Source organism: Callithrix jacchus, chromosome 7 (assembly GCF_049354715.1).
Source record: "Callithrix jacchus isolate 240 chromosome 7, calJac240_pri, whole genome shotgun sequence".
NCBI lineage: Eukaryota > Metazoa > Chordata > Mammalia > Primates > Cebidae > Callithrix > Callithrix jacchus.
This window is the reverse complement of record NC_133508.1, coordinates 32,372,157-32,385,986: the sequence shown is the minus strand read 5'-3', so window position 1 is coordinate 32,385,986 and position 13,830 is coordinate 32,372,157. Positions and strand designations below refer to the sequence as shown.

Here is a 13,830-nt window from a genome sequence, read left to right as displayed (position 1 = left end):
GGGCTACAAGAAAAAGGCTCTGAAAATTATTAGAGAACTTGATTTATGGTGTAACCTTTAGATTCACAATATATGTTAATTACTCAACAATATTTTGTCTTATTTTTTAACGATATAAGCAAATCGGTGTCTAGTTAAAATATAAACATATAAATACATTTTCTACTTGTGCATATAAAAGCCATCTTGTTAATTTTTATACACATGGTATAAAAATTATATTTATAGTAGTAAATTATAGTAGTAAATAAATTTTATTTATAAACATTATTTTATTTACTACTATAAACATTATTATATATACTTGTATATTTAAAATTTGTCCTTATTTTTCTTATTTTTTATTTTCTTATGTTTCTTACTTTTCTTTTTTTTTCCAGGTTTTCTTTCTTTTTTTTTATTGCATTTTAGGTTTTGGGGTACATGTGCAGAGCATGCAATACAGTTGCATAGGTACACACATGGCAGTGTGTTTTGTTTGCTTTCTCCCCTTCACCCACATTTGGCATTTCTCCCCAGGCTATCCCTCCTCACCTCCCCCTCCCACTGGCCCTCCCCTTTTCCCCCCAATAGACCCCAGTGTTTAGTACTCCCCTCCTTGTGTCCATGTGTTCTCATTTTTCATCACCCGCCTATGAGTGAGAATATGCGGTGTTTCATTTTCTGTTCTTGTGTCAGTTTGCTAAGAATGATGTTCTCCAGATTCATCCATGTCCCTACAAATGACACGAACTCATCATTTCTGATCGCTGCAAATATTCCATGGTGTGTATGTGCCACATTTTCCCAATCCAGTCTATCATCAATGGGCATTTGGGTTGATTCCAGGTCTTTGCTATTGTAAACAGTGCTGCAATGAACATTCGTGTGCATGTGTCCTTATAGTAGAACAATTTATAGCCCTTTGGATATATACCCAGTAATGGGATTGCTGGGTCAAATGGAATTTCTATTTCTAGGGCCTTGAGGAATTGCCACACTGTCTTCCACAATGGTTGGACTAATTTACACTCCCACCAACAGTGTAAAAGTGTTCCTTTTTCTCCACATCCTCTCCAGCATCTGTTGTCTCCAGATTTTTTAATGATCACCATTCTAACTGGCATGAGATGGTATCTCAATGTGGTTTTGATTTGCATCTCTCTGATGACCAGTGACGATGAGCATGTTTTCATATGATTGTTGGCCTCATGTATGTCTTCTTTCGTAAAGTGTCTGTTCATATCCTTTGCCCACTTTTGAATGGGCTTGTTTGTTTTTTTCCTGTAAATCTGTTTGAGTTCTTTGTAAATTCTGGATATCAGCCCTTTGTCAGATGGGTAAACTGCAAAAATTTTTTCCCATTCTGTTGGTTGCCGATTCACACTAGAGACTGTTTCTTTTGCTGTGCAGAAGCTGTGGAGTTTCACTAGGTCCCATTTGTCTATTTTGGCTTTTGTTGCCAATGCTTTTGGTGTTTTGTTCATGAAGTCCTTGCCTACTCCTATGTCCTGGATGGTTTTGCCTAGATTTCCTTCTAGGGTTTTTATGGTGCCAGGTCTTATGTTTAAGTCTTTAATCCATCTGGAGTTAATTTTGGTGTAAGGTGTCAGGAAGGGGTCCAGTTTCTGCTTTCTGCACATGGCTAGCCAGTTTTCCCAGCACCATTTGTTGAACAGGGAATCCTTTCCCCATTGCTTGTTTTTGTTGGGTTTATCAAAGATTGTATGGTTGTAGCTACGTTGTGTTGCCTCTGATGCCTCTGTTCTGTTCCATTGATCTATATCTCTGTTTTGGTACCAGTACCATGCTGTTTTGATTACTATAGCCTTGTAGTATAGTTTAAAGTCCGGTAGTGTGATGCCCCCCCCGTGTTCTTTTTGCTTAGAATTGACTTGGCTATGCAGGCTCTCTTTTGGTTCCATATGAAGTTCATGGTGGTTTTTTCCAGTTCTGTGAAGAAAGTCAATGGTAGCTTGATGGGTATAGCATTGATTCTGTAAATTACTTTGGGCAGTATAGCCATTTTCAGGATATTAATTCTTCCTAACCATGAACATGGAATGTTTCTCCATCTGTTTGTGTCCTCTCTGATTTCGTTGAGCAGTGGTTTGTAGTTTTCCCTGAAGAGGTCCCTTACCGTCCTTGTGAGTTGTATTCCAAGGTATTTTTTCCTTTTGTAGTAATTGTGAATGGTAGTTCGTTCTTGATTTGGCTCTCTTTAAGTCTGTTATTGGTGTAGACGAATGCTTGTGATTTTTGCACATTGATTTTATATCCTGAGACTGCTGAAGTTGCTTATCAGTTTCAGGAGCTTTTGGGCTGAGGCGATGGGGTCTTCTAGGTATACTATCATGTCGTCTGCAAATAGAGACAATTTGGCTTCCACCTTTCCTATTTGAATACCCTTTATTTCTTTTTCTTGCCTGATTGCTCTGGCTAGAACTTCCAGTACTATGTTGAATAGGAGTGGTGAGAGAGGGCATCCTTGTCTAGTGCCAGATTTCAAAGGGAATGCTTCCAGTTTTTGCCCATTCAGTATGATATTGGCTGTTGGTTTGTCATAAATAGCTTTTATTACTTTGAGATACGTTCCATTGATACCGAGTTTATTGAGGGTTTTTAGCATAAAAGGCTGTTGAATTTTGTCAAAGGCCTTCTCTGCATCAGTTGAGATAATCATGTGGGTTTTGTTTTTGGTTCTGTTTATGTGGTGAATTACGTTGATAGACTTGCGTATGTTGAACCAGCCTTGCATCCCTGGGATGAATCCTACTTGATCATGATGAATAAGTTTTTTGATTTGCTGTTGCAATCGGCTTGCCAATATTTTATTGAAGATTTTTGCATCTATGTTCATCATGGATATTGGCCTGAAGTTTTCTTTTCTTGTTGGGTCTCTGCCGGGTTTTGGTATCAGGATGATATTGGTCTCATAGAATGATTTGGGAAGGATTCCCTCTTTTTGGATTATTTGGAATAGTTTCAGAAGAAATGGTACCAGCTCCTCTTTGTGTGTCTGGTAGAATTTGGCTGTGAACCCGTCTGGACCTGGGCTTTTTTTGTGTGGTAGGCTGTTAATTGCTGCCTCGACTTCTGCCCTTGTTATTGGTCTATTCATAGTTTCAGCTTCCTCCTGGTTTAGGCTTGGGAGGACACAGGAGTCCAGGAATTTATCATGTTTCTTATTTTTCTTATTCACGCTTTAAGTAAAGCTGAAAATTTTGGTACCAAATATTGCTAAGGAAAAGTGTATAATTAGAAAAAATAGAGTAGAAAGAGAGTGAAAAAAACATACCAAGTAGGAAAAACAGGAGAATCCAAGAAAAATGGTATAATTACACCTAAGAAATCAATAATTAAACCATATATGGTTATAAGAGATAATTTTAGCAATCGGACTAAAAATGAGCATATACAACATGGGATACTATGCAGCCATAAAAAGAAACAAGATCATGTCCTTTGCAGGATATGAATGAAGCTAGAAGCTGTTATCCTCAGCAAACTAATGCAGGAACAGAAAAACAAACACCACATTTTCTCACTTAGTAGTGGGAGCTGAACAATGAGAACAGATGGACAAGTGGGAGTACACCACATATTGAGGCCTGGAGTTGGGGACAGGAGGAGGGGACATTAGGAAGAACAGCTAATGGGTGCTGGGCTTAATATCTGGATAATGAATGGGTTGATCCATGCTGCAAACGACCATGACACACATTTACCTATGTAACAAACCTGCACATCCTGCACATGTACCCTGGAACTTAAAATAAAAGCTGATTTTAAAAAGAGCTTTGAAGGAGATAAATTTAAAATTTACAAGCACAAAAATAAAAATAGAGCATTACAAGATATAAAGCCAAAGCTGACACTAATACAAGAAGAAATAGAGAAATCCACAAAGTGGGAGATTTGACACATGTAACTCAGTAATTGTAAAATAAACAAGTAAGTCATTAAGGAAGATCTGGAAGTGTGATGGAACTAATTAGCAAAAGAAGCACATGGTTGAAGGCATATTTGTAAACCAAAAACAAATTTCTCCTGAATTTAATAAAAATAATTTATAAGGTTTATAAATACTTACTTTTTATTGAAATTACTTTAGCTTGAAGTTTCTTGGTTTGAGATTGGCTTCTTGATAATAAAACTTTCTCCTCAGGCAATAGATGTTCAAGTGATATATCCTTTTTTCGGGTTTCAAAAGGAAATGCTAAATAGAAAAAATACATGTGCAATAGAACTTCTGGATATGCCAAGTAATCATCAGACTTTCCACCCATGAAAGTAAAATGAGAAAATCATGTGAATAGTTTTCATGAGCAGATGTAGAGGCAGTGATGCTACTTAGTAGTTAATGACCATCCAAATACCAACCAAAAGGTATCAATACAATACTTTTGTTCTCTAGTTATCACAGGGTATTCAAACTTTAGATCAAAGTTAAAAGTTGATTAAATATAGTCTCATGTACACATTGGTGATTCGAAGGAAAAGATCCTATGAGTTCAATATAAAATAACTTAAAGTTATCTATAATTATTATACTTACTTTTGTGCCTTTCTACTCTAAAATGTATTTGCTTCTTAACTTGCATTTGGAGTTTTGCCTCGGAATCTTGATGAACAAAAGCCACATTTTCATCTGGCACTACAAAATGAGCTAGATCAAGAGATGCATTTAGTCCACCAAATGGAAAATAAATCTATGAATATATATCATGTACATTTTATCTTATTTTTATAAAGTTGTAAGTAAATTACAATAATGCTAGATCTGACCCAAAAATAGATAATTTTAATGCCTGCTGTGGAAGCTAATCCATTATTTCATAAATATTCTGAAGCATCAAATACAGTGTATATTGTTCTCCAGAATTCATGAGTTTATACTTTAATATATACTCAAAATACTTACATAATGCATGATAATTTATACTTTAGCTTAATATATAATTATAGACCAAACGATGAAAATGCATATGTGCAAGATCATTCATTATAGCATTACTTGTAATTGAAAAATATTCAAAACCATGGAGATTTTCACACACAGGAGATTGGTCAAATGAACAGATATATATACCACAAACAATGGTATAATATTAATTACAGTATATAATGATGTGGAGATGGGACTGAAAGTTTCCAGAGAATCTGTGAGGTACTTTGTACCCAATGACTGCGGTTAGTTCTAAACAGTTACCAGGCAATGATAGACCACCTATGTCCCAGCAAAGTATTGAGACTCATGGTTTAATTATAAGGGATTTTTTTTTAAATGCAGAACTAGGCCAGGCATGGTGGCTCACACCTGTAATCCCAGCACTTTTGAAGGCTGAGGCAGGCGGATCACAAGGTCAGGAACTTGAGACCAGCCTGACCAACATGGTGAAACCCCATTTCTACTAAAAATACAAAAATTAGCCAGGCATAGTGGTGAGCACCTGTAATCCTAGCTACTCAAGAGGCTGAGGCAAGAGAATTGCTTGAACTCGGGAGGTGGAGGTTGCAGTGAGCTGAGATTGGACCACTGTACTCCAGCTTGAGAGACAGAGTGAGGCTCTCTCTCAAAAAAAAAAAAAACCCCAAAAACAAAAAGAAACGTAGAACCTTCTGAGATCACTTTACCTACCTACTGAAGGCAACTTAGAGCCTTATGTACTCTTAAACTTTGTTAGAAAAGTTGGTACCTTGTGGGGCAAGTCACTATAGAACCCTCCTTCAGAATGTAATGACAGAGAAGCTTCACTCAAGGAGAAGAAAGAAAGGGGATGTATGAGATGCCAACTTGAGACCGTCTCATTCCTCAGCTTGCTAATTGCTTGACCTTTGATAGCTTTGGCTTACCCATGATGAACCTACCACTAAAATTATGTTTGCACCGTCCTTGCAGAGGTTATAGTAGCCCTGTGAATCACAACCCTGGTAGTCCCTTAGTTCTACAACGAAGAGTAAGAACAGTAGAGGAGATAGTTGATCAGACTCAGATTTCTAGGTTCTTTCGTGCCACTCTTGCCTATTTTCTAATTCAATAAAACTCATAAGGTCAGGTCATATGTGACAAAATCCAAAACTTAACCGAAAACTTTTCAGGCATGGGAAAAGCAGCTGCTCCTGAGGTAGAAAAAACTGACCAGCAGGAAAGTGATGTATTAGGTTGGTGCAAAAGCAATCTAATGGCAAAAACTGCAATTGCTTTTCCACAACCGAATAAAATGGCAATCAAGCACCCTCTCCTGGATGATGCCTCTAGAGATAATCTCTAGGTCTGGCTACAATGAAGTTGATAGGGCCTACTAGGGTCAGCACATTGAGGATTCTGATTAATAAAATGTTACTCCCTCCACCCCTCCCTGGTGAATTTGGAGATGAATTGATTAGCCCCTCTAATTTTTACTGAGAACTCTCGCCCTTCAACAATGAACAAGACCAGAGGTTAAGCTAAGTCCTCAAATCCCCAGTGAGGACCAGGGTCAGAGTTAAATGGGAAGGTGAGGATAATTATATTTCTTGGGCCTTTCGGATACTGGTACATAAGTGACTGTGAACATATACCCCAGCATCAGAATGAAGGGGAAACTGATAATTTTCTCTAGTTTGAAGTCTGAAGTCACCACCAATGGGAACCTTATCTAGAACCCAACTATGGTGGGCCAATTATAAACTCTATTGTTATAGTACATGTTACTCAATGTATTATGTTATAAATGTATCATTAAGGGAACACCTGCTCACCTTTGCCCACAAGCACTGAAGAAAATTGCTCAATTAGGGCAATTTTAGGGGGGCATGTGAAAGGCCACAAACCCATCTGACTACCTTGAGCTGTTGTTTCTCAAAAACAATACTGATTACTTGGGGTAAAAAGGAAATAAACGCCTTCATTGTTGTACTTAAGGATGGCAAAGTTTTCTGTGAGACTAATCCTTCATTAAACAGCCCCATCTGGCCTGTGCACGTACCTCAGATGCATACAGCCTCACTGGCTACTCAATGCCGTAATGCAGCCCTGGGTGCTGGCAGTACCTGACTTTGTGACTGTCATAGAGGCTATTGCCCAAAAGAAGAGAACTTACTCTACAAAAACTGACACACAAAATTCCCTTTTTGGCATCCCTCTCCACACCAATGATAAGGATCAGTTTATTCTTATGTGGAATAGATTGTAATATACCACTAAAGTCCTTCAACAAGACTACCTAAATTCCCCAACTATCTGTCATTCATGGATAGGGCATATCCTGGAAAAATTCCTGCTCTTGGAGGGAACACTAGCCTTCTACTATATTGAAGATATTTTCCTGGTGGATCCAAACACAGGCATGAACCAATAAAGACTAGTTTTGCCATTAGTACATACAAGGTACAAAGACCTAGCACTCAAGTGAAATTCCTGTGTTATACTTTGGAAAGGGGCACATCACATTCCAGAGGAGATGATGCCTATCTTTTGGTCCTCTCAATCCCCTAAAATGAAAAGGAAGCCCAGTCATTGTTGGCTATGGACACTTTAACATTCCCTACCATACAAGAAACTTGATGGCACGCATCTATGAGGTTACCAAGAAGACCTTACCTTTGTGTGGCACTCAACCAACAAAATGCCCTATGGCTAACCAACAAGCTTTCAGGACTATCCTTCTTCTTGGCTCCTGTAATTCCCACTTGCTGTTTGAGTTACAGATCTCAACAACCTCTCAATTTGTTGACTGAACCCCAGGGAAGAACATCACTACACATGATAAGTGATCATTAGGTATAATCTCCTGGAAACTGTAATCTCCCAGAGTCAGCTGAAAGGTACACTCTTTGAAATATTGTAGGCCAATTGTTGGGCCTTTTGAGTGCATGCCCAATGGCTGTGAAATAATCTTATGACCAGAAATTCCAATGTGAAGTTAACACTTTCATTTTTGTTCTCTACTTATCTTAAGGTGTTCCTAGTTCAGGGCAAAGTCTACTATTTCCATAAAATACATGCTAAAATACACATTCAAGAATCAAAGAAAAATATCTTCTGATAAGTTTCATCTTAAAATAATTTAAAGTTATCCATAATCACTACACTTACTATTACGCCTTTCCTTTCCAGGAGTTATTTTCTTCTTTTCTTGCATTTGGAGTTTTGACACTGACTCTTGATGAACCAATATAGAATTTTTATCTGGAACTAACAAATGAGTCACATGAAGAGATGTATTTAGTCCACAAATAAAATCAAATCTACTGTGAATTCTCTTTTTTTCTCATTTTTATAAAATTATAAGTAAATTACAATTATTGAAATCTGACATAAAAATGATAAAAATGGTTTTAATGGGTTTTACAAAAGCTGTCTCATTATACCATAAATATTTTTTTTCCTTTTTTCTTTTTTTTTTAATTGCATTTTAGGTTTTGGGGTACATGTGAAGAACATGCAAGATAGTTGCATAGGTACACACATGGCAGTGTGTTTTGCTGCCTTCCTCCCCTTCACCCACATATGACATTTCTCCCCAGGCTATCCCTCCCCAGCTCCCCCCCACACTGTCCCTCCCCTATTCCCCGCAATAGACCCGAGTGTGTAGTACTCCCTTCCCTGTGTCCATGTGTTCTCATTTTTCATCACCTGCCTATGAGTGAGAATATGAATATACCATAAATATTTTAAGGCACCAAATATATTTCCTATTGGTCTTCAGAATTCATGGGTTATTTACATAGGTTAATGCATAATAATAGACCAAACAATAAAAATTCAAATGCACATTATTTGTTACCATATTATTTGTAATTGCAAAATATTCAACACATCTAAATATTCAAGTATAGGAGATTTGCTCAATAAACAAAGATATATACTCTAAATTATGACATAAATACATATCACTATACATAATACTATACATATTATGTAAAAATAATAAAGGTTTCTATAAATTAACATGTAGGAATTTCTAGAAGATAATGTTAAGTGAAAAAAGATCTTAAAAACAGGATATCTAGTATGGTAACTTTTGGGTCAGAAATAACTAATCAGAAAAAAACAGAAATAGAGAAAATTAACCTTTTCAAAATGAGACACAGGTAAAATAAGCAAGAAACACTGTAGTTGGTTATCTACAAGACAACAGGGTAGGAACAAGGAAGGGAATAAAAGAGAAGGACTAGTGATGATGAGCATTTTTCCATATGTTTATTGGCCTCATGTATATCTTCTTTTGTAAAGTATCTGTTCATATCCTTTGCCCACTTTTGAATGGGCTTGTTTTTTTCTTGTAAATCTGTTTTAGTTCTTTGTAAATTCTGGATATCAGCCCTTTGTCAGATGGGTAAACTGCAAAAATTTCTTCCCATTCTGTTGGTTGCCGATTCACTCTAATGACTGTTTCTTTTGTCATGCTGAAGCTGTGGAGTTTGATTAGGTCCCATTTGTCTATTTTGGCTTTTGTTGCCAGTGCTCTTGGTGTTTTGGTCATGAAGTCCTTGCCTACTCCTAGGTCCTGAATGGTTTTGCCTAGATTTTCTTCTAGGGTTTTTATAGTGTTAGGTCTTATGTTTACATCTTTAATCCATCTGGAGTTAATTTTAGTGTAAGGTGTCAGGAAGGGGTCTAGTTTCTGCTTTCTGCATATAGCTAGCCAGTTTTCCCAATGCCATTTATTAAACAGGGAATCCTTTCCCCATTGCTTTTGTCAGGTTTATCACTGGTCATTAGAGAAATGCAAATCAAAACTACATTGAGATACCATCTCATGCCAGTTAGAATGGCGATCATTAAAAAATCTGGAGACAACAGATGCTAGAGGGGATGTGGAGAAATAGAAACACTTTTACACTGCTGGTGGGAGTGTAAATTAGTTCAACCATTGTGGAAGACAGTGTGGTGATTCCTCAAGGACCTAGAAATAGAAATTCCATTTGACCCAGCAATGCCATTACTGGGTATACATCCAAAGGATTATAAATTGTTCTACTATAAGGACACATGCACACGAGTGTTCATTGCAGCACTGTTTACAATAGAAAGGACCTGGAACCAACCCAAATGCCCATTGATGATAGACTGGATAGGGAAAACATGGCACATATACACCATGGAATATTATGCAGCCATCAAAAATGATGAGCTCGTGTCCTTTGTAGGGACATGGATGAACCTGGAGAACATCATTCTCAGCAAACTGACACAAGAACAGAAAATGAAATACCACATGTTCTCACACATAGGTGGGTGTTGAACAATGAGAACACATGGACACAGGGAGGGGAGTACTACACACAGGGGTCGGTTGGGGGGAATAGGGGAGGGACAGTCAGGGGTGGGGAGTTGGGGAGAGATAACACAGGGAGAAATGCCAAGTATAGGTGAAGGGGAGGAAGGCAGCAAATTACACTGCCACGTGTGTACCTATGCAACTATCTTGCATGTTCTTCAAATGTACCCCAAAACCTAAAATGCAATTTAAAAAAAAGAGAAGGACTGTGGCAGAAATTATATTCTTCTAAGAATATCTTTTGCCTAATATTTACTTTTGGAAGTAGCTTAATGTTCTACATATTGGATATGGTTTGGATGTGTGTCCCCTCCAAATCTCTTGTTGCAGTGTGATCCCTAAGGTTGGAGGTGTTGCCTGGTGGGAGGTGTTTTGGTCATGGGGGCAGATCCTTCACAAATGGTTTGGTGCCCTCTCTATGGTAATGAGTTCATGTAAGATCTGTTTGTTGGAAAAAAATTTCGGATGTCCCCCGTATCTCTCTTGCTTCTTCTCTTGCCATGTGACACGCTGACTCCCCTTCCCTTCTGCCATAACTAAAAGCTTCCTGAGGCCTCATCAGAAGCTGAACAGATAATATTGGTGCAGGCTTGTACAGCCTGAAAAACCATGAGTCAAATAAACCTCTTTTCTTTATAAATTACCCAGCCTCAGATATTCCTTCATAGCATGCAAAATGCATGAATACAATATTTTTTAAATAAAATTAATTCAATGAGGATAAGAAGTGGGAACTAAAACTGAAAGGAAACTTAATAAAATGAACCTACTATATGGGAAAAAAAAACAAGTACTAATCCATGTAACTAATAAATACAATATTTGAAACATAGTCTTGGGCAAGAGTGTTAGGGGACAAACTGCAAACAAATCATGAAATCTTTTTAGTAGGTTTGTTTTTGTAGTGGTATCTGCTAAGCAATTTTGCAAAAAGTTTCAAAGTATTATTGTATAGAGCAAATGCATAAATTGGTTGGTGCTTTGAGAGTCAGGATTCACATACACATGGTGTGGTAGATAAGACTGTTAATGAGACTGCTTTTTAGGCTCATTCATTTTACTCCTACTGGTTATTGAACACAATTAAACCTCCTCATAAGGCCATGCTGAGCACTCTGTGACACAATCCAGATATTCACTGATGATAAATCATCAGAATAGAAAAAGTAGCTACTGCACAGATAGCAACAACTTGCTGGCATAAAGAATGATGTAAAACTGGTAATCATTTACTCTCTCCAGGACCATCTGCACAAAAACTTTCACAAGATCTCTGGTTCTGGTTACTTAAGTGTGGGTTCTGGAAGAGAAGACTGATGGACTCTGCCACCAAGGAACTCATGGCAAGGCAGTGAGCTATGGGGCCCTACAGGGTGCTCTCCTAGGGTCTACAAGGTAATGGATCCTGATTAATAAAAGAGCTATTCCTTCTGCTCCTCCCAGTGAATCTGGAGGTGAACTGGAGACTCCCATTTAACTATTAACCAGATGTCTCAGCTTTCAAAACTAAGCAAGACTAAGGATCAGGCCAAGGTCCATATGTCCCTATGAAGAAAAATGGTCATACAACAAGGTAAAAAAGTTCAATAGGGATATAGAGGAGAACTGCATTTCTTGGGCCTCTTGGATTTGGTGCACAACTAACTGTGATCTCCATAATCCCTAACACTATCATGGGAGGGTTACAGGTTGAATTGTGCCCTCTAAAAAAGATAAGTTGAAGTTCTAACCCTCACAGTATTTCAGAATGTGATCTTATTTGGAAATAGGAACTTTACAGAGATAAATGAAAATGAGGTCATTAAAGTGGGCCCTAATTCCATATAAATGTTGTCATTGTAAAAACAGAAAATCGGAGCACCGATATACACTGGGAAAATGCCATGTGAAGCTGAAGGCAGAGATTGAAGTGATGCATACAGAAGTCAGAGAATGTCAAAAACAGCAACCCACAAGGAGCTTAGGCGGAGGCATGGAATTGATTTTCCCTCTAGTTCTCAGAAGGAACCAACCCTGTGAACGCCTTGATCCCAGACTTCTATCCCACTGATTATAATTTTTTGTTGTTAAAGCCACCCAATTTGTGGATACTTTGTAAGAGTAGCCCTACGACTGGGGTCTACAGGATCACTGCTGTAACAAATACTTTAAAAAGTGGAAATGACTTTGGAATTAGGTAACGGGTAGAGGCTGCAAGACTTTTGAGGTGTATGATAGAAAAAACTTAGATTACCTTGAAGAGATTGTTGGTAGAAATATGGATTTTGAAAGTGTTTCTGGTGAAGGCTCAGAAAAAAAAAGTGAACTACAGAGAAAGCTTCTCTCATCTTAGATATAGACATATATTGTCGATAGAAATATGAATGTCGATAGAAATATGAATGTTAAAGGTGCTTCTAGTGAGGTCTCAGATGGAAATGAAGAACATATTATTGGAAACTGGAGGAGAGATGATCTTTGTTATAAAATGGCACAGAGCTTGTCTGAATTATGTCTGTTGGGTGGAAAGTAAAATTTGTAAGCAATGAACTTGGATATTTACCTGAGAAGATTCTAAGTAAAGTGTTTAGGGCACATCTTGGTTTATCTTTTCTGTTATAGTAAGAGGCAAGAGGGAAAAAGGGATAAATCAAAGAAGGAATTGTTAAGCAAAAAGAAAACAGAATATGAAAATTCACAAAATCTTCAGCCTATCAGTATTGAAAAAAATAAGAAAGCACATTGTAGGCCAGGTGTGGTAGCTCATGCCTGTAATCCCAGCACTTTGGAAGGCTGAGGCAGGTGGATCACAAAGTCAGGAGTTTGAGACCAGCCTGGCCAACACAGTGAAACCCGTCTTTACTAAAAATACAAAAATTAGCTGGGTGTGGTGGCAGGTGCCTGTATTCCCAGCTCTAGAGGCTAAGGCAGGAGAATCGCTTGAACCCAGGAGGCAGAGGTTGTAGTGAGCCGCCAGGTGATAGAGCTAGACTCCATCTCAAAAAATAAAAATGAAAAAAAGCACATTGTGGAAAGAACACCAAGGATATGACTGCACAACTATTTGCTAAATAGATATGTGAATTGTGGATCTAATCAACCATCTCAGCAAAAATCTTGAAAACCTGAACTAACAGGGATAGAGAAAGGATAAAATAGAAGATTTTATTTTAGATTAAAATAAAAGCAGATTGCTAAGATTCTATAGACAGGAAACGGGTCAATAGAACTATTCTGCTGTAATTGTGTTATCCATCAAGAAAAAGAAACAATGACCCTAAGGATGGTTCAAATGCCAATGGGGTTTCCACCCTCACCAAGAGCCCAGAAGACACAGGCCAAAGGGCTGGGATATTGCCTCTTCTGTTTGAAGAGATGGGCCACCACCCAGATTGAAGGAGGCAGGGCCATACCCACTAGGCCCAGAGGACAGGGCACTGAGCCAAGAGGACTACTTTCAAGTCTTAAAATCTAATGAAATTTACCCTGCCAGATTCTGAATTTGTTTGGGAATTGTGGCTCCTTTTTTTCCTTCCAATTTTTCCCTTTAATAATGGCAATGTCTGTCCTATGCCTGCCCATTGTATTTTGGAAGCAGATAATG

General features: G+C 37.9%; 1 protein-coding gene across 1 annotated transcript in view; it reads right to left on the bottom strand.

Annotated features, from left to right (window-relative positions):
• The window catches only part of CCDC7 (coiled-coil domain containing 7), a 467,329-nt gene that overhangs the window by 199,724 nt on the left and 253,775 nt on the right, over positions 1–13,830 (bottom strand). The window contains exons 27-29 of the mRNA XM_078329853.1: positions 8,060–8,158; positions 4,538–4,648; positions 4,073–4,198 (exon numbers count right to left, since the gene is read on the bottom strand). Coding sequence (XP_078185979.1) covers positions 4,073–4,198; positions 4,538–4,648; positions 8,060–8,158 — 336 coding nt within the window. The remainder of the gene's footprint in view (positions 1–4,072; positions 4,199–4,537; positions 4,649–8,059; positions 8,159–13,830) is intronic.